This window comes from Castanea sativa, chromosome 4 (assembly GCF_040712315.1).
Source record: "Castanea sativa cultivar Marrone di Chiusa Pesio chromosome 4, ASM4071231v1".
In the NCBI taxonomy this organism is placed as follows: domain Eukaryota; kingdom Viridiplantae; phylum Streptophyta; class Magnoliopsida; order Fagales; family Fagaceae; genus Castanea; species Castanea sativa.
This window is the reverse complement of record NC_134016.1, coordinates 39,273,996-39,295,323: the sequence shown is the minus strand read 5'-3', so window position 1 is coordinate 39,295,323 and position 21,328 is coordinate 39,273,996. Positions and strand designations below refer to the sequence as shown.

Below are 21,328 nucleotides of genomic sequence, written 5' to 3'. Positions count from 1 at the left end.
AAAATTATTCTTAAGAATTAATTTTTTTCCCCTTTTATATCTCATATTTGGGATTGGTTAGATGCTAAAGTAAAATAAATTATTTATTGTTATTACAATATTTTTTATAAAGAATAAGAATTTAAATAATTATTTATGTGTTGTACTTGTCATTTTGAAATGTTCGACTATAATTTTAATAAATTTATCATAATCTATAATTTACATTTTTTTGTCAATATTTATTTGGAGGAAGATTTAAAAAAAAAAAAAAAAAGACTCGATATTGGAATTACAAATCTAAAGATAATATGGGAAAAATAAATAATTTATTTAAGATTTTTAGGAATAAACCAAACATTATAATCTTACATTCTTAGGAATCTGATTAAATTCTCAGTTAAACCAAACATAAGAATAGTTACAATCCTAAGTGTCTAGATTGCAAGACATTACATTCCCAATAATCTAGATACCAAATATAATGTGGATTCTCTCCTAACAAACATTGAGTAAAATTTTTCTCATTTTCACTTGAAGATGTTATTATAAGTGGTAAAACTATCAAATCATTAGCAATAGAGATAATATATGAGTTTATATGCTCATGAGTTGGACATTGGGTTGGGCTTTTGGCATATGTGGACTGGGCCTACTTGACCAAATAATTATATTTTATTATTTTAATTTTTTGAGTCAGTTAGTCTATGCATAGCAGTTATTACTGAAACAGAGTGTCTGTTCAATAACATATAATTTTTACATAGTCCCTCATTCATAAAAACTATTTTTTCAAAAAACTATCCTAGTGAGAATATTTTGTGCATTTCATGTTGTGTCAAAGAGAGAGAGAGAGAGAAATTGAGTAGTTCGCAGAGTATGACCTTGTGTGCTTCGTTTTCGTGCTGTAAATCATTTTATCCTAAAAGGCAAACGTCCATGAGTCTCAAAGTACAACAGTGATTGTGTAAAGAGCGAAATCTGCTTTAAGAAGATTGTGTCATACACAAGACTTGAGCTGAATTCTTCATCCTTCACACATTTGGTTTATGAGTTTTTAACTATTCACAGATTTTTCTTTATATATATATATATATATATATATATATATATATATTCAGTATTTGTTTATTGCTTTTGCTTTTCACATCTATTTGTGTTCTTGCTTATTCTTAGATCTGTGTATTGTTCCTTTTGCTTTATCACAAAAGTAAATTGTTGAAATAAACCCAAGAGTCTTAAAGCAGAATTTCTTGATTTCGTAATTTACTTTTTGTGAATTATGTAAAAGGATTTGTTACGGTGATTGTGTTTAATAATTATCCGTTTAAATTTTTATAGTTACAGATGGTTAGGTAACTTTGCGAATAGTTTTGTGTACTTGTGCATATGAAATCTTTGCAATTCAATCACCGACTAAACTTAGAGATATTGATAATCTTTCAACGCTGTGTAAAAACTAAAAAGGTATCTATTCAATTTTGAGGATTGGCATTTATTAAACTTTGTTTTACTTGATCTTTCTTTCTTCCTTATTATATTATTATATTAGGATATTTGCCTCTTGAATCTTTGGTTGACTGGCTTTGATTTATATCTTTGCTGGGATTGTGTCTGCATTGTTTGATTTTGAAGAATAGCTGGCTTATAATATATTATATTAGGATATTTGTGAAACTTGAATTATTGTTTGCTGGGGATTGGTTTCAGTTGTTCAATCACTGTACGTGTTTGCAATCCGGTATTTTAAATATTTGTTGGATACAATATTATATATTATATTTGCTTATGACTTTTCTTATTCACATGGCTCTGAACCTCTGTTACTTTGTTGGCTATGTATTGTCTAGTCTTCTAAGTGTTTGTCAATTGTTGATTTGTCTTTTGTACAAATTCATGTTCTCTTGAATTTTGATTGTATTGCTTTGGTACCTGTGTAGAATACTTTTACTATCAAAATTCTTTGTATATTATGACATTGCATAGAGACTAAATGGCTTTTTATATTCTATATGATTTTTACTTTAAAGTAATACTTGAATGCAGTGCCATGTCTATATATTTTGGTTGTTGTGTAACATAAAACAATGCTTCAATTGGATTTTGAGAATTCAATATGATGGAGTTTTTATTTTAACAAGAAATGTCAAATGAAATTATGCTTGTTGCTACCCCTATTACTGTTCTTGTTAATCATGGAGAAAAGCTAGAGAAATTCAATGGTACTGAGTTTAAGAGATGGCAACAAAAAATGTTGTTCTATCTCACAACCCAAAATTTGTCAAAATTCTTGTATGAGAATGCTCCAAAACTCAAGGAAAATGAGACAGATAGGCAAGTGGTTGCTATTGTAGAAGCATGGAAACATGTTAACTTCCTGTGCAAATACTATATTCTGAATGGATTAGACAACATATTGTATAGTGTGTATAGTTCAATCAAGACAGCAAAAGAATTGTGGGATTCCTTAGACAAGAAATACAAGATAGAAGATGCTGGAACTAAAAAGTTCATTGTGGGCAAAGATCTGGATTACAAAATGGTGGATTCCAAAATTGTGCTTAGTCAAGTGCAAGAGCTTCAGGTAATCTTACATGAAATACATGCTGAGGGTATGTCTGTAAGTGAATCATTTCAGGTGGCTACTATCATTGAGAAATTTCCTCCATCTAGGAAAGATTTCAAAAATTACCTGAAGCATAAGTGTAAGGAGATGCGGCTAGAAGACTTGATCGTAAGATTGAGAATTGAGGAAGACAATCACTCTTTAGAAAAAGCTGTAGGGAATCACTACATGGAATCTAAAGCAAACATTGTGGAGCATAATAAGAATAAGAGAAAGTACTCTGGTGAAAGTTCGAGTTAAGAAACTAGTGGGGGTAACTTTACAAAGTTCAACGGAAAATGCTATGTGTATGGCAAGATGAGGTATCGTGCTAAGGACTGCCATAAACGTAAAGATCAAGGGACCAAGAAAGGCTTTCAAGCCAATGTTACTGAAGTGGAAAATATTTCTAAAGATGTGGATGATATAGACCTTTTTGCAATGATTTTTGAAGTGAACTTGGTAGGAGGAGATACCAAGGAATGGTAGATGGACATTGGTTCTACTTGCCATGTATGTTTAGATCAAAATTTGTTTTCTTCATACCATCTTGTGGACAATGGAGAAGAAATATTCATGGAAAATTCCTTAACTTCTAAGGTTGTAGGAAAAGGAAAGGTAATATTGAAGATGACTTCAGACAAGAAACTTACTTTGAATGATGTGCTGCATGTGCCAAATATTTGTAAGAATCTTGTTTCTTGCTTACTTTTGAGTAATAATGGTTTCAAATTGGCCATTGATCGAATCTGACAAGTTTGCACTCACAAAGAATGGCATGTACGTGGAAAAGAGTTATATGAGCAATGGGCTTTTCAAAATTAATATAGAGTAAATCTGAATTATTGCAAGTGTGGATTTGGTTTGTAACAATTTAAGTGTGATATTGTAGTTGTGTGATATAGAGATGACTTATATTATATTATATTATATTATATATATATATATATATATATATATATATATATATATAGCCAGCTTTTAGTTTACGTACCTTTGTATTGTAAAGTTGACTTATATATGTGTTGATGTAAATATCTAGACTACTTTATTACTTTTCGTCTTCTCTATATTTGTGTATTTGATTCGTTCAACTTTCCTCATTTCTACTTTTTAGAGAAAGTAGTTTGGCATATTACAGAGAGAAAAGTTGTGTTAGCATATGAATTGACATGGTAGACTTGTAAGATTATTTAATATGCTTAAGCCATGTGAACTTGTTAAGGCAAGGCGCTGGGGATGAGGATGTTCCGTTTACCCTTAATCAGTACCTCTGCGGCCATTTTTACAATTGCTTGAAGCAGATGAGATGCGGGATGGGTTAGTCACTGCCGCAATGGGTTGATCAGCTGGTGGAGAGGTGAGTCTCGTATGGGTGGCCGATGATGGCCGTGACGATGTGGTTGACAGAGTCTCTCTCTCTCTCTCTCTCTCTCTCTCTCTCTCTCTCTCTCTCTCTCTCTCTCTCTCTCTCTCTCTCTCTCTCTCAAGAATACATTTTTTAGTGGACAAAAAAAAAAAAAATACCAGTTGACTCTTTTTAATAGGTAATATACTTTCTTCCCTGATCTAGAAAACCCAAACCCAATTAAAATATAAAAAAGTAGTAGAAGCTCAATATATGACATTAGACATTTTCTAAACTGCTTTATATAATAGGCAAGGAGTATAATATGTAGAACACAGAATTTGAGAAGAGAACAAAGAAAATGTTTAAATCCAACTAAAAAACACAACTGCTTTATACATTAATGTTGTTCACCTAGTGAATAAAAGTCTACAGGGGAATTGCGGAGTTATGTTTCGGGTTATTGATTGTTATGCATCTCTAAGCCCTTTTCTTATTCATTTGTTACACATTCAGACAGAGTTCTTGGGTGGCAGGCTATCGAGTTTTCTAATTGTCTCGTCACATAATCAGCACTGCTGCTTAAGACAAAATGGCTAGCAAAGAAATTGAAGTAAACAAAATTCAGAACTTCCAGGGCAGCAACGATGTAATAGTAGTAATCAAGCCTATTCTTGTTGAGGTCATGACCACCCAACCATGAAAATTGGTCTGTTTTTGTGGTTGCTTTATGGATGATATTGACAATAAGAGCGCCTATATAGCTCGCAATGGATAAGCTAACAAAGAAGACAGCTCCAGCAGTAGTTCTCATGCTCTCTGGCATTTGCTTGGTAAGGAACTCCATTATAGCAACTGCAGCGAAAGCTTCTGTCATACCTGATAAAACATACTGTGGCAATAGCAATGCAAAACTTGTGGGTGAAGTGAATGAACCATGTTTCAAAGCTGAATCACGGCGCTTCTTTTCAACAATCCCAGCTACCAACATGCACAGAATCGACATCAAAATGCCGGTGCTTATTCTTTGTTGCATGGTCAATCTTGTATCCTTTCTTGTTATTTTCCTTGCTTGAGGGATGTAAACTTGTTCATAAATGAAAATCCATATAGAAAGTGCAATCATGGATGTGAGGTTCATCCAGCCTGGTGGAATTTTGAAGTGGGATCCAATGGTTCTGTCCATTTGCATTGCTTGAAGTATCCCAAATGTGCTCTGTTGGTCCATGGCTATAAAACAACCTATTCCTGATACCCATACTGGCAGTACTGCTACTAAACATTTCAATTGTTCCACTTGTTGCAAGCTACAAAGTCTCCAACCATTCTTGGCAATGCCTTGATTGTCAAGTTCACTTGGGTCAGCAACCATAGCAGCCTTGTCAAGGAACATGAACCTATCAGTATGAGTAAGCATTGTTAATGTTGGTGACTCTGAACCTGTTATAGATGGATCATAAAAGGAGTGCTCGGAGGCTGGTCCAACAGTTAAATGATGTTTCCTACAGGCAGCTGTGATCACCTTGGCTATGTCTGTGAAGATGCTACCTCGAGGTTTCTTGTAAAAATAAGTGTGGCAGCCAAGCAAGAAAATAGTGATGGAAACAGCAAGGCAGGCAGTAGGAATAGCAAAGCCTAAAACCCAATTGAAATTAGTCTGAATGTAGACAACAGCAGTGAGTGCCACAACTAGAGCAATGGTGAAGGAGAAATACCACCAATTGAAGAAGCTTTCTAATTGTGATCTTCCCTTCTTTGTGTTGATGTCAAATTGATCAGCTCCAAAGGCTATGTTGCAAGGCCTAATGCCGCCTGCACCTAACGAAAGAAACGCAAGAGCTATGAAGAGAAAGGCTAGCTGCCAGCTTTTAGGATGTGGGCAGTGGGATTGAAGTCGACCATGGCAGGTTGGGGGTCTTAACTGATGTGTAGCTGCAGTCAGGGTCATAGTCCCCATACCCTATAAAATGCAATCATATATAGTCCAAATCTTGGCGTTAATTGTTGGATTTCCATGATTATAAGTAGGTGTCTTCGAACCTTATAAAATGCATGCATTTCACAATTAATATTAAGTTTCTAATTGTTAAGAGATGATTTCACCACCTATCCAAGTTCACTAGGATAAAGATTTTTTTGGCTGGCATCAAAGATCAAATTCATATTAGGTTACAAAAGAGATAAGAAAGAGAAAACATTGTGTACTGAATTGCTCTTTATCATTAGGGTAAAACATTAAATATTGGTTTTGACAGAGATAATTTCACTACAAAATAATTCACTAATTAAACTAATTGAAACTTATATGATGTATGGTATTTGAGAAAGTATATACAGGAAAACAAAATGAATATTGTATTTGCAAATTCTGTTTGGCACTGATACATAAATATAGACTAAGATTTTAGTGTCCCCATTGCATTTTACACCCTTCATCATCCTAGTAAATGAAACTGTGTGATTTTATACCCGTTCCTATTAGAAAAGACGAGGTCACTTTACCAGAAGAGACGCTATGGAGCCAAAGAGGAGGGTACGGAACCTGCCTAGATAAGCATCAGCAACAGAAGCACCTGCTAGTGATGCAATGTTGGAGGAACCATTCCATATGTTAACCACATTAACCACAAATATACCACTCAAGTTGTATTTTGTTGTCAAGTACACTGTTATATTGGATATCAAGCTCATCGATGCCAACTTCTCAAACGACTCATTCCCTAAAAAACATTAAAACACAATCAAAACACACAAAAAAATCCATTTTAAATCTCTTTAAGAACATACAGAAATGATAGTAGTAAATACATGTGAATGCCAGGTTTGGTACGTTACCAATGATGTATTTGATAGCTTTCCATCCTCCTGCTTTTCTAGTAGAAGCATTAGGAGGAGGAGCAGGATGAGTTGGAGGGTCTTGCTGTAATGAAGCAGAATGGATCATAATTTCCATTCCAATCTCTCTCTCTCTCTCTCTCTGAGTATATATTTTCTCTTCTTCTATTCTTAAGTTTTCATTTTTTGGTAACGGTCTTTGGCTGATTGCCCGGACTACTAGCCAAAATCGCTCAGAAGTATATAATTGCATGCATTGAAGTAACTAGTAACTGAGTAATAAATTACAAGATCTTAATCACAGAGATTCATCAAATTGCTGTGTTTTGTTTGATGGAGATTTCGGAGTGGGCTTGGTTGCATGTGTGTGATTTCAATGGTCAACATGCATGCAACGTGGCAAAGAAAGAATTGAGCGTGGATGAGCGGAGTTTGTTTAGTCTAGTCTTAAGTCTTAACCCAAGTTTTAGAGGTATCGGTTAGGATCTCGTGAGATTTGCTGATTTAGTATGTAGAATTTGTTGTTAACCATGGAGCCATTTGTTACAAATTAGATCCTAACATGACGTAGCATCTCTCTCTTTCTAGCATTGGGCAAGACTTCCATCTTTACTTTTCCAGTGCAAGTGAAGAGCGAACTTTAAACATTATATATACACACACAAAAAGAAAAAAAAGCTTTAAAAAAAAATAACATTAGGAAATCCACCTAAATTAAGGCCATTGGCAGCGAAAGCTTATCAAGTTTTTTTTTTTTTTTTGGGGGCTGGTGGTTGAGGAAAGCTTATCCAGTTGATCAATATTAGTTGGACCAACTAGCTAGGGTAGGCTCTAAGCTTAGGCCTAAGGCTCCTGTTACAAAAAGTCTCTATCCACTTTATAAATAAAAAAGACATACTCCTATTAGACCATTAATATTCGAGATACAAAAAAGAAAAAAAGAAATTCACGTCTTCAAACACTACTTTATATATATTATCATTTTATTTTTATAAATTACTTAACATTTTAATTTTAATTTTTACATATAACTTATTAAAATAATATAAACTATCATATCAAATAATAATATATAGATATATATATATATATAAATTAAATTAAATTAAATTAAATTAAATATAGTATTTTAATTTACAAACTCATGGACAGTAAGTTCTAAATATAAAGACTTACTATTCATAGATTGTAAAAAATTTTAATTGTACAACCCGGGATGAAACTCTTTTTTAGATGGTCAGTGGGTATTTTAGCAACTGGGAGGTTTTACACCCCCAATGCTCTTATAAAACCATCCAAAATTTTATTGTAATAATTGATTTTTTTTAAAGGGTGAGTACCTATAGATTTTCTAAAAAATAAACCAAACATGTGAATTTCACATTCGGAGAAATCTACATTTACATTTTTGACATTCAAGTTCTCAAGCATCACATTTGAGCTATTTTTTCTTAATATATATATTTTAAGATATTTGGCAAAACAGCATCATTTGAAACTTATTCAGGAAAATAGCTTCTCTTGGAACTCATCTTTTCAAGAGGTGAGTCTCATGTTTTAAGTCACACTCATCTAATTGAGAGACGAGGTCCTTAATTGTTTTAAGTAAAACCTTGTTTTATGCATAGACTTCAGATCCAAGGTTTTACAATGCCGATTAAGCCATTCAACTTCCAATTAATCCATAGGTTGAATCTCTCTCTCTCAATTTCAAAAAATTATTAGGTCCATCAAAAGGACTACTAACGTGATCCTTCCTGACCTCCCATGGGCTTCAATGACAATGGGGTTTGGTTTGTCAATTATGTTTCAGTCTAACCATAACTGTAAGAAAATTCCATTTCACTTAGTTAATTGGGCCAAATCATCCCCTATTCCACTAGGCCTAAATGTTGATCTATTCTTGTCCATTTCATCCATTTCAGTCTCTTCTACTAAATTCCTGCCAATATGATTGGAATGTGAACAATTTTTTTTCTTTTTTTCCTAAATACATTTTCATTTTCATTTTTTAATTGCAATGTCTCTTTTAATTTTTAATTTTTTTTTTCATTAACTCTTCTCACATATGATATGCTTTTTTTTTTCTTCATTAAGAATGTGTTTTTTAATTTACTTTATCATATTTGACATGTTACATAATGATGATATTATGAATGTACTTATTTAATTTTGAATTGATAATTGATATGATAGATAAAGAATTAGGTCTATTTATTTTTTTTAATATTATATTAAATTAGTGGAAATCTTAAAACGATATGTCGTATGGAATAATACCTTATATCGAAACATTTTGTTAGAATGGACAAATCAGAACAAACGCTATAATGGAATTGACAATATTGGGCTGCAGTAGGCTCCAATAGTTTAAGCCCAAAACCATAACATAGAATCTGAAAAAAAAAAAAAAAAAAAAAATGACATAGAAATTTATTTGGATGCTACCTAGTTAATGTCTTCCACTTATATATAAGCAAACACGACAAAAATGGCTGGAGAATTTTCTCTAAGGAAATGACCAAATGGCGTGGGTTCAATAAAGTATATCCTTAAGAATGATTTTTCTTAGCTAAAAAAGAAATAATGGGTGGATAGTCCATTAAAAATATATTGTTAATAGTGGTTAATTATATCGCTGTCAAGAACTACTACTTTCTGGCGTTTCAAATGAAGACATTGGTGTTCAAAAACCTCTCCCTCATTGTAACTATTCAAAAAGGTATATTGTTAAGAATGATTAAGTATTTCTTAGCCAAATAGGTTCAATTAAGTGTAGTTAAGAATGCTTAAACATAGGAAAATGTTTAGCTCCAACTCCACTACGTGGTTTCTTCTAAAAAAATTCAATTATGTTCTAATTAAAGAAACCATTTATATATGTGTAGTTTTAGTTATATGAATTTTTTAATGAATTATGTGACTTGTTTAAATAATACATATGGATAGTCTTATAAATCATTATGTTGTAAATTGGTGAGATAACTTCAAACTAGTTTAGAGCTAAATTTTGTTATAAGTTGGATGAGTTAATTATTTTGATATAGACTACATGGTTAGTCACTTCCAACATATATATTAATAGAAATGCCAAACACAACCTGACCAATTTTGGGTGGGTAGTTTGCCGACCCTACCTGACGGAGCATCCCATGGAGCGGACAAGAATACAACCAAGTAAGCCCTATTTGTATATATTATGATTATTAATATTATACATGTAAAAGAGTCTTAAAAGAATTGAGTAACAAATTGTAAACATAGTTCATCAAAACAAAATTATCAAAAAATTTATCATAGTTGTCATGAGATATGAGGATCTTGTTGATGCATTTGCCACTACCACTGCAAATCACAAATCCTCCAGCCATACAAATGAAAGGATTTGATGTCCGGGAGTATTCATCAACCTGAAGAGAACAAAGGGAAAAATTATATTTGAATCATCACATACAACATTCAAAGAAGAACTAAATGGTAAAGAAAATGTTGGAATAAAGAAAAGTGGACAAGAAAAATTCTATTCTTTTAATATATAGAGATTTCGTTCTTCCTAAAAAATAACAATAATAAAATAAAAACAGAAGATTTCATAAATCAATATCAATATATATTTTATATATTAACAAACCAATATTAATATTTAAGCATAATCCCCTTTTTTTTTTTTTTTTTTTGAGAGGAAACGACAGTAGACTTTATTCATTGAACATCACGTTATACAAAGTACAATGGAAAAAAAAAAAAAAAAAAAGCTTGTTTAAGGTAGTTTATTTTATAATTAAATTGTGTTTTTGGTTTTTAACTTGTGTGTCATCATTCTCACTTATTTTAAATAACAACAACAACAACAAAAACAACAACAACAACAACAACAACAATAACAACAACAATAAAAAAAATATATATTAATAATTTATATACATCTAAAAGTTAAAGCGTAGCTTTTAATGTTTCTTAGCTCCCATTGATCCACATCAACAGCCATGTCATTACCATTTTTTTTTTCTTGAATTTTTCCAGTAATTTTAAAATACTTTTCCTAAATTTTAAAATACTACTAAAAAGAAAGTACTTACGTTAATGTTGTCCACCAAAAAGCCCAAACCCAATCTGAATAGTCTTTACTCTTTAACGGCAACCATTTCTGTCTCCCCTCCTTTTCCTCTACCTGTATTTCATGGTTTCAAAATTTCAGCCCTTTAGCTTGCTAACACCAACCTCTCATTCTTCCAAAGACAGTTTCAAAACTTCAAACCTTTGACTTTCTAATCTAATTAGTGATAAATAAATATATATGTAAAAAAATTACGATAATTAGACATTCAGAATTTTGAGATGCATAGCAATTTTAACAATTATCTAACAAGTAAAAGGGAAAAAAAAATTTCATCCTAACACTTCTAGGGCTTACTTGCCCTATAGTAGCAGTAAAATTGAAGGTTGGAGGCGCCGCATCACCACACAGTTGCAGACATTTTTGTACATAGGTAACTCTCTCCCTCTCTCACTCCCCCTATCTCTCTCTTGCTTTCTTGTCTGACTACTTCTATCTCTGGCATGGCGACTCAGCTCTCATTCTCTCAACAACTCAACTTTGCCTTCTTCTTTTTCTTTCTTTTTCTATATTTCTTTCCACTATGTTTTGTCATTTACAATGTAAAATGTCAGAGTATTCACAATGAGGTTGCTAAAATGACTATTTAGTCATTTTAGCAACACAAACACTAAAACACACTCTATAGCAAAATTGCTATTTTAACTCATTGTTATAATATTTTGCTTCATTTCTACAATGAGCTGTTAGAGATAGTAGCCCACTGTAACTGAGAGTTATTTGTAAAGTGATACATGCATGGTTTGTTGAGCACACATGATACATGGTTTGTATCATGGATTGTAAAGTGATAGCATGGTTTGTTGAAAGCACATGCATGGTAGTTGAAGAAACAAAATTAATATATAATTTTCATGGTAGTTGGAGGAAAAAAATCAAAAAATATGATTGTTCAATTAAAAAAAAAATTCTTATTAAAAAAGTCGGGTTTTAAAAAATGTGCTCGCTACGTTCAAATGATTGATTGAAAATACCTTTGGAAACAAAGAACAAAGAAAACATAAAGAAAGAATAAAAAAGAATATTTAAATGAAAAGCTAAAAATTTTAAATGCTTTGATGTTGGATGTATTGTAATGTGTGTTGTTAAAATAGATAAAATAGCTTTTTTGAGTTGCTAAAAACTATAATTTTTAGCAACTTTACTATGAGTGCTCTAACAAATCTTCTGTTTTATATGAATGGTGAATAAATATTGCAACAAACTAGAGACAACCACCCAAGTGTATGGTTAAGATTTTTTCTACAAAAGCAATTGTGTTTGCTGTACAAAAGAAATTGTGTTTGCTGTACAAAAGTGATTCCTACATTTGCAATGAGTTGCTTCAAATTACCTGTAGGTCTTTGCCATGAAATTGAGGCTTTAATCCGTAAATTCTTTTAGGGGCAAAAGGGTGAGCAGCGAAAGATTCATTGGAAAAAATGGGAGGTTCTATGTCAGCCTAAATCAGAATGTGGCCTAGGGTTCAAGGACTTGGAAAAATTCAACGATGCAATGTTGGCAAAACAAGTGTGGAGTATTAAAGGACCAATCTCCTCTTTTTTATTGGGTCTTTAAAGCGAAATACTTTCCTAAGGGGTCCATTTTTGAAGCCTTAGCTGCCAATGGTTCTTATGCTTGGTAGCGTATTCTTAAGTTGAGAAAGGTGATTTCGATGGGTATGAGGTGGAGAATAGGAGAGGGAAAGAGTATAGATATATATATATAGGGACAATTGGCTGCCAGGGAAGGGGTCTGCCAGGGTTGTTTCTCCACATGTACAGGCATTAGAAGGTGCTTAGGTTGCTGCACTCATAGACCCAATCACTTGCACTTGGAGCATTAATCTGTTACACCAGCATTTTTTGAGCTTTGAGGCAAACCGAATCAAAGCAATACCGTTGTACTAGACAGATCAAAGAGACCGCTTCATTTGGCCAGATAGTCGTAATGGGGAGTATACGATGAAGGTAGGGTACTAGAAGTTTTGTCCGGAAGCCAACTCTAGCGTTGCATCAAGCTTGGACTCATCTCACCAATCGGCTTTTTGGAAGCGTATTTGGAAGCTCCACGTTCCAATTAAAATCAAATTCTTTCTCTGGAAAGTTTGCTCCAATGCTCTACCCACAAAGGTTAACCTGAAGAAAAGAAAAATTCTTGATGATGCGAATTGCATTGCCTGCCTCTTGAACCAAGAACAACGCTTCATGCCATTTGGAGTTGCGAGTCATTTAACAACATTTGGGCCCCCTATTTCAGCTAGGTCTGAACAGAGTAACCTTACCTTCAGGACAAGCAAGAACTAATTAACTTGGTGGGACAGAGGGCAAAGAGTTTATAGCTGTTTGGGGTGGTCGTTTGGTTCATTTGGAACCAAAGAAACAAGTTGAGATTGAATGAGAGAGGCTTGCCGAGTTAAAATTTTTTTGAAGCAGCTAGAATGTACCTCTTAGACTTTCAATCAAAATTCCAGATGACAAAAGTTCAGCAACCTAAAGGAAGTATAAAATGGCGACCTCCAAGGGATGAAATGTACAAAACAAATTATGATGGCGCAGTCTTTGCCGAGTTGGAGGAAGTAGGGATAGGGGTTATAATTAGAGATGTTAAAGAGCTTGTGATTGCTGCCTTAGCTGAGAAAATTCCTTACTAGGGTTCTATGGAGGTATTGGAAGCACTAGCTGCAAGAAGAGCAACAAGATTTGAAGTGGAATTGGGCTTAATTGTTTCTAAATTTGAAGGTGATTCTGAGGTGGTTTGGAGGGCTTTGAGGATAGCGGATGGGGCTCATTCATCCATTGGGGAGGTTATTAAAGACACAATGTCTATTGTAGGTTTGCTTCGAACTTTTTCTCTCTCTTATACTAGGCGGCAGAGCAATTGTGCAACCCATGCTTTAGCCAAGAGAGCAGTTGTTTTTTTTCCTTTATTAGTCTGGATGAAGCATGTTCTAACAGACATTAGTCAAGTTGTTATTTCTAATTTTCCAGCAACGTAATAATAATACTCAACTTTGATTCTCAAAAAAAAAAAATAATAATAATTGTGTTTGCTGTACCTGTGTAGGCCCTTTGATTGTGAAGCATATTTAAGCATTCCCACTTTCCCAGGTACAAAGGTATTGTTATTTTCTTTTCTTTTCTTTTTTCATTCTTTTATTATCATATATTTATTTGTTATTAAAATAATCAATATCTCATATAACTTTATAATTTATAAACATAACTGATTAAAATATACTACCATTCATCATTTAATTTAATTTATAAATAAAAATAATATAACATGTATTTGGTTGTACTTGTATTTTGTTAGATGTTTTTTATTCATTGAAGTTTGAATGATTGTTTTTAAATTATTAGTGTTCATTGAAATTTGAATTATTGAATTACAACTTATCTACCTGTGGTTTGGTCGAAATTTAAGTTGTCTGTCCGTGGTTTAAAATTTGGCATTTTACCTACCTGAGGTTAGCTCAGTTAGGGTTCCGTTACTCATCTCTATTAAAAATGGGCCAAATATATATTTTTACTCTATTTTATGTCTCTCTCCTCTCAAAACATAAAAACCATAAAAGAATAAGCAAAAACAAGATCAAAAAGTGAGAGTTTTGTAAAATTTATGAACAAACATTGTCATCACCATAGAAGCTTTTGTCAAGAATCATCTCTGGAAAAAACAAATTTCTTCATCTATTTCTAAGCAACCAACCAAACCATAGCATCTAAAACTTAAATCAAACCCAAAAAACACCCATAAAAGAAATTCAGACTTCAAATTTGTTGCAACTCCATAGCTAATTTGAGAAGAAGGTTGGGCTTATTCCCAGAGACATAATTTTCGACATAGTCCACGAAAAAAAGGTAACAACATCATCACCATCATCATGAATTAAAAATCCATAACAAAAATACGCAATATTGAGACATTTTCCCTACACCTCATCCAAATATGTCAATGCACTACTTTTTTGGTCTCTACAAAACAAATTAGCTGGGTCAAAATCTAATAACAGCAATCAAACGTTTACAAATACTCGTCTAAAAAGACATAAAATAGGGGAAAATGATTATTTTCACTTTCCATTAAACCACCAGTCTTTGAACTTTCATAGCCCAAAATAGCCAAACTTGATATAAAGCTAAAGTAATACAAATTCAATCCTAGAAAAGAAGAGGCACATATCTTTTGGATCCTAAATTTTCAGCTAAGGTAGACAAGTTCACACTGTAAATATTCTATAGAATTTTAAAGAGAATGTAGAGCAACATCCAACTTTCTATAGAATTTTAAAGAGAATGTAGAGCAACATCCAACTTTCTTCACAGTTGATACATCATCCTTGATTCCAACATTGATTATTTCTCCTTTGGGTACGGTTGCTTTGTCATCCCCAACCTCAAGGGCCTTCTTGCTTACAATATGATAAATTTGGGTTAGCACTTTTGTGAAGCCAAACCCAAAAAACACCCAGTTTTTTATGATCCCAAAGGGAAGCTTCTATGGTGGTAATAATGTTTGTTCTTAATTTTTACAAAACTCTTACTTTTTTGTTTTGTTTTCTCTTATTCTTTTATGTTTTTTTATGTTTTGAGGGGAGAGACATAAAAGAGAACAGAAATACATATTTAGCCTTATTTTGAACAGAGATGGATAACAAAATCCTAACTGAGTTAACTTCAGGTGCATAAAATGCCAAATTTTAAATCATGGGCAGGCAACTTAAATTTTGGCCGAACCACAGGTAAATAAGTTGTAATTAGCTCATAAATAAATAAAAACAAAAATCCAACTAACTTCAAGTAAGAAGAATACGAAGATCTTTGGAAACTAAGGGTCTGTTTAGTTAGGCATTTTGGGAGCCTAAAAAAGCGTTTTTAAAACGCATAGCTCTATTTTCAACAGCAACTGTTTATGGTTTTTTTATTTTTTTATTTTTTCAAACGTTTATTTTAAACTCAAAATGCAATTTTGTAACAACTTATACAAACGCACCCTAACCTTTATAGGAAACAGAATGCCATTACATAAGACCACTTGATAATCATGATAATATATTCCTCTAGAAAGAAATAAGGATACCTTTTTCATTTTATCGTACATCATTATTATCATGACTTTTGACCTATCAACTATATGCAAATTATGGGTACTTTCCTTTATCTATAAAAAAGAAAAAGTGTTGCTACTTTCTTTTTGGACTGAAATTTTCAGAGAGAGAGATCCTTTATGCAATCTTGGTATATTGAGTGATACACAAATTAACAATGCCCAAACTTCCCCTTTATTAACACTAATATGACATTATTAAACATTCTTTTCTTATTTAATTTCCTTCTAGATCTAAAAGCACAACCAAATTGACACAGCATACAACTCAAAAAAAGTATTCCAATGTTTTCTAAAAGTATCTCCAATCCCATATGTATAAAAACATTCAATTATTAGGTTCATCCATTTCATGATCCATCATTTTCCATGAACCATCAGCTTGTTGAACCATACCTTTGTTTTGCACACATCGCCATGATGCCGGAACAAGATACTCTTCCTTCAAACCATCCATTGTCTTGTTTACAAGTACAATATCCCGATGAACCTCCAACCTAAACCCTTCTAAAGTCCCATGCGTTCTAGCAACTCCATGTAGGTAACCTTCCAAGTTATGCCAAGTTGACAAATTTCCAAGACTCTTCAAGTAATGCGATTTGTGATTATCTATTGCCAACTCGTGTCCAACATCGGAGTAACCTATGAAAGGATAGTCAGGAACAAGATCTGGAGTATTACGAATACGTAAGGCTCGAAGATCTTTATGTTCTGAGAAAACTTTCTTGAAGTTAGAATCCCCCACACGAGGGCTAGCAAATACTATTTCTATTACTGGACAGGCTTTGTTTGGCTAGTCTTTTTGCTCGTTAATTCTATTGGCAACTATGTCAACTGCATTTAGAGTTGTAAGTGCTGCACCCAAACTGTGACCAGTTACAGTTATACTGATTTCCTCGTTCTTGAATTCTTCAACTAGTCTCTTGATCTCACCTAGAACCTGAATGACAAAAATAGCAAACAATATTTACGTAATTGCTAAGTCGTTTTAAGTCAATGACATTGCATATTCTCTTTTATGTGGAGAATCAGGGTTTAAATCCCCTTCCTCTGATTCTCCCTCATAGTTACTACTATTGAATTATCAAAAGAAATACTTTGGTTATCATTTTTGAAAACTCACTTAGTGTATAAAACACTTGTGAATGTTTAGACCCCCTAAAAACAAATTTTTCAAAGCAAGCTTATATTCAAACAATATATGTGCAGAATATGAAATATAAGCAATACCCAAATTATCAAACTACTCTAAGCCATTAATTAATCACAACCAGCAAAAATTAAAAGCTGGAAAGAGAGATGCAAACATAAGACAACACTGTCACATGTTATCGAAAAGGAAACCAAAGAACTCAGTGAAAAACCTCTCCGCTGCCCTCCAAGCGGTAAATGATCCACTAGAAAATCAGTTGAAATACATGAATAACAATAGACCCTCCAAGCCTAATCTACTCGATGCACCTAAGTCCTCCAAGCTTCTTGCTCCAATAAGGTTACGCCGAACCGTGTCTTCTCTAGTTTACTCCCGCAATTAGCTCATTGCATCAACCAATATGAATTGGTTCTCTCTTGAACGGCTTCCTAAACACCAAGAACCTTCTCACTATTCTGAATTTTGTGAGGTAAGGATTTGGTTTATAATACTCCCATGGGTATGACAATGGAGAGAGTGAGAGTAAAGGAATTTGGAGAATCAAATGTATAATATTGTGGATGAATCAATCTTATTTCTCTCTCAAAATTCTCTCTAGAAGCTCTCTACATTTCGTGGGTACGAGAGTATTTATAATAGAGTATGAGATGGAATGCAAAAAGTCAGTTTTTAGCAAAACAGGGTGCACTAGCGACTCACTTCGCAACTGGGATGAGTCGCGAGTTCTAGTCGCCAGTTACCAAACTAACTAGATTGTGTTTTTTGTCTTATAGTGATCCAAATGTCCCGACTCTTCAACTTCCTGCATGCTTCACACATGTGCTTCATTTTGGTGAGTCACCACTCGTAAGTCAGTCACGAGTTCCAGTCATGAGTCACTTTTTGTTACACACTCTTGATCAAATCTTCACTCTCTCACACACAACCCTTACCTTATTCCCACCTAAATACAAGATTTCCAAATGCTGAATTACAAACAAATTTGGCACGGAATAAAACTAACACATAGTTTAATAAATTCAATTTTACAATTTTTTACCTTGATTTTGATGTAAATTTATTTAAATCACTATGTTCTTACATATTGTCACCTCTATATTATATTAGTAACTCTCTTAATTAAACTATGAACCTATATGGCTATAGGCAAAAAAAAAGTATCAAAATTTACCTGGTTTCTGGCACTAGTCTTGTTGAATGTAGAACAAATATCATCAGAAGTGTATATGGAATACCAACCTTGGTGCACCTTAGGATCATCCTTATCTCCAAGTAATTTGGAAGCTGAAACCAAATTAAATTCTAGATCATTAATCCACGCCAGTGTTTGTACTGTTCCTCTCCAGGCAATCACAATATCCCTCCTTCCTAACACGGCCTTCCCATCGTCTGTGGCTACCGCAACATACCCAATCCAATTTGATTCCTTGCTCCATGCCTCCCTTGATAATGACTTTATGATAAACGCATCAGGAACATCGATGTTCGACGTTGCATACAAGAACTTGGTGACACGATATTTGAAAGGATTTCCTTTCTCTAAATTCACCTTAGAGAAGAAATCCTTCTTTGCATATCGGCTACTTCCCGCAAACTTAGACATCTTCTCTGTATCAAATGCATCATATGTAGCTTGAGCCATTTCTCCATAATGAATTATGTACCTTCGAAGATCAATGTCTAGAGGCTCCAACAAATGCTTCCAGTTATTCTCTGCGCTAAGAAACTTCCACTTTTTGGCTATGCTATTCATCTTTTTCTTCTTGACTTTCCACCTTCTAAGAATGAGTCCAATTGCATGCTTTATATTATGTACCACTTGAGCAATCATATAGAAACCTTTCAAATTTATATAGAGTCAAATTTTAAATTTCTCTCAGTTACGTAACCAAAATCTAAATACTAGGTTTTGAGAATGAAATGTCTGTTTAGCTGCCTTAATAGTAATTTTAATAACTCTGACATATTCATATGCGAATGTTTCATCTGACATTTAAATATTGGCCATATTCGCTCTATTGTTCAATAACTTGGCCTAATAACTCAAGCCATTCGAAAAGTTAAAAGAGTATAGCTAGAACTTTCTTTTTCCCATCCCAATAAACAATGATAATTCATTGGATAATTATTGTTTTGTTAGCTAGCGTTGCAATACCATTAAAGTTAAATAACCTTTGGATTTTTATTGTTATGTTAGCTAGCGTAGCCATACCGTTATGTTAGCTATGAAGTTAAATGAGATAATTTCTAACTAGTTTAAAGTTAAATTTTGTCCTATACCGTTAACTATTTTAATAAAGACTACATGGTTAGTTACTTCCATTAAATATATATATATATATATATATATATATATATATATATATATATTAATAGAAATGCCAAACGCAACTTGACCAATTTGAGGTGGGTAGTCCGCCGAGTCACGGACTCTACCTGGCGAAGCATCCCTTGGAGCGGACAAGAGTACAGGAATTTTTTCGCTTAGGTATGTTTGAGATCTACTTATTTTGCTAAAATTGAAATTTTTTTTTATTAAAAGTACTATAAATAAAAGTAAAAGTTAGCTGAAATAGTATAATAAGACCCTTGAATAGTACCAAAAAGTGCCGTGAGACTTATGAACAATAGCAAAAATAAACTGACTTTTTAATTTTTGCCAAACACACATTGTATGTTGGAAAAAGTTCTACATACTTGAAGGCCTTTGATTCATGGTGGATAAAGAATGATTCAAATTAAGTAGATTTCAATCTTGGAAGCTTAAACCGTAAGAGCATTTACATCAAACATGTCAAAAAATATAACATTTAGCATCTCAAAACACTATTTTATCAATTTTAACACTCCATTTTATAATACACTTATCATCAAATGTTTTATTTTTCTTACCACTTCTTTAAAATATTATTTATTTATTATTTAGAATTCCTTTTTAATCTCTTTCTCTCTATTCTTCTCCAAGCAAAAACAACTAACCCACCCCTCATGGCCACCGCCAGCCACCACCTAGGGACGAAGCTAAGTATTGACCAAGGGGGGCTCTAGCCCCCCCTGACCTCATGAAATTTTCCTTAGAAGTATAAATGAGTTGTAGGGATAGATGCCCTCATCTAATTAACATCTTTAAGGGCAGGCTATAAAGGTGGAGCCACAACAGCAAAACACGTAGCATATCTCATTATTCTCTCTTTAGAAAGTTAGACTCTCTTATACTAGTTAATGTTGGACCATTAAATTGAATAGATTAGTAACTCAAGAAAAATTTGACTTGTTATAACTAGTTAATAACATGCTACAAAGGTGGAGCCACAACAGTACTACGACATTATTTAGTATCTTGTTTGTGACATTGTGATTATGTGTTGATTTTTTTATAATTATTATCTTGTTTTCTTTTATTTAGCAACCATAATTAGCTTTTGTAGTTAAAAATAGGATTTATAATAAAATTGAAGATGATTTTTAGACAAATTACTATTACATGTTGTAATGATTTTTGGCATTTAAAATAATAACTTCTCTTTTAATAAATAATTGTGTTGCAAAGTATTTAAAAATAGTTATTTTGTGTCCTTTTTGTTGTTGGCATTTTTTTTTTGGTAGTTAAAAATAGGATTCATAATAAAATTGATGATTTTTAGACAAATTGCTATTACATTTTGTAATGATTTTTGACATTTAATAGAATGACTTCTCTTTTACTAAATAATTGTGTTGCAAAGTATTTAAAAATAGTTATTTTGTGTCCTTTTTGTTGTTGGCATTTTGTAATTACTAAATGAATGTTAGTTTACATTTTTATGCAAATAAATTGTTTTTACTTCGCCCCTCTTAGATTGAACTTCTAGCACCGCCCCTGCCACCACCCAGTCAATGTTACCCCCAAAGCCACCCCCTCTCCCCTCCCCCCCCCCCCCCCCACAACAAACCCACAACCAACCACCGAATTAATCAATCCACACCCACCTGAGAGAGATTTCACCAAAGAGAGATTGAGAAGTGGAGGCGAGCGCAGAAGCAATCGAAGCAATAGCTTGAATTTGTGAGTCGTTCCATGATTGAAGCCCTAAGCGAGCACCGTCATCCAGTGAAGCCTTGTGAGCCACGGTTTCGCCTAAGAGGATCGCCTGACTTGAGAGGAAGAAGAAGAACAAAATGCAACGCAAAAAAGAAGAAAAGAAATAGATTTAAGAAATGGGG

General features: G+C 33.2%; 2 protein-coding genes and 1 pseudogene across 2 annotated transcripts; 1 reads left to right on the top strand and 2 right to left on the bottom strand.

Moving 5' to 3' along the window:
* Positions 1-2,122: 2,122 nt before the first annotated feature.
* On the top strand, positions 2,123-2,845 carry LOC142632882 (uncharacterized). The gene has a single exon (XM_075807203.1). The coding sequence runs from the start codon at positions 2,123-2,125 to the stop codon at positions 2,843-2,845; it is 723 nt and encodes a 240-aa protein (XP_075663318.1).
* Positions 2,846-4,425: 1,580 nt separating this feature from the next.
* LOC142632881 (protein NRT1/ PTR FAMILY 2.8) lies at positions 4,426-6,885 on the bottom strand. The gene is made up of 3 exons (XM_075807202.1): positions 6,768-6,885; positions 6,435-6,652; positions 4,426-5,892 (listed from the first exon to the last, which is right to left on the bottom strand). The coding sequence occupies exons 1-3, from the start codon at positions 6,883-6,885 to the stop codon at positions 4,426-4,428; spliced, it is 1,803 nt and encodes a 600-aa protein (XP_075663317.1).
* Positions 6,886-16,293: 9,408 nt separating this feature from the next.
* On the bottom strand, positions 16,294-18,956 carry LOC142630500 (phospholipase A1-IIgamma-like; annotated as a pseudogene).
* Between the last annotated feature and the right edge of the window lie 2,372 nt (positions 18,957-21,328).

Bases quoted from the DNA above. Each gene is read 5' to 3' on its own strand.
- LOC142632882 (XM_075807203.1), top strand. From the start codon at position 2,123: ATGTCAAATGAAATTATGCTTGTTGCTACCCCTATTACTGTTCTTGTT.
- LOC142632881 (XM_075807202.1), bottom strand. From the start codon at position 6,885: ATGGAAATTATGATCCATTCTGCTTCATTACAGCAAGACCCTCCAACT. The intron at 6,653-6,767 runs GTAACGTACCAA...AATGTTTTTTAG, and splicing joins AGCTATCAAATACATCATTG to GGAATGAGTCGTTTGAGAAG. The intron at 5,893-6,434 runs GTAAAGTGACCT...TGCATTTTATAG, and splicing joins GCTCCATAGCGTCTCTTCTG to GGTATGGGGACTATGACCCT.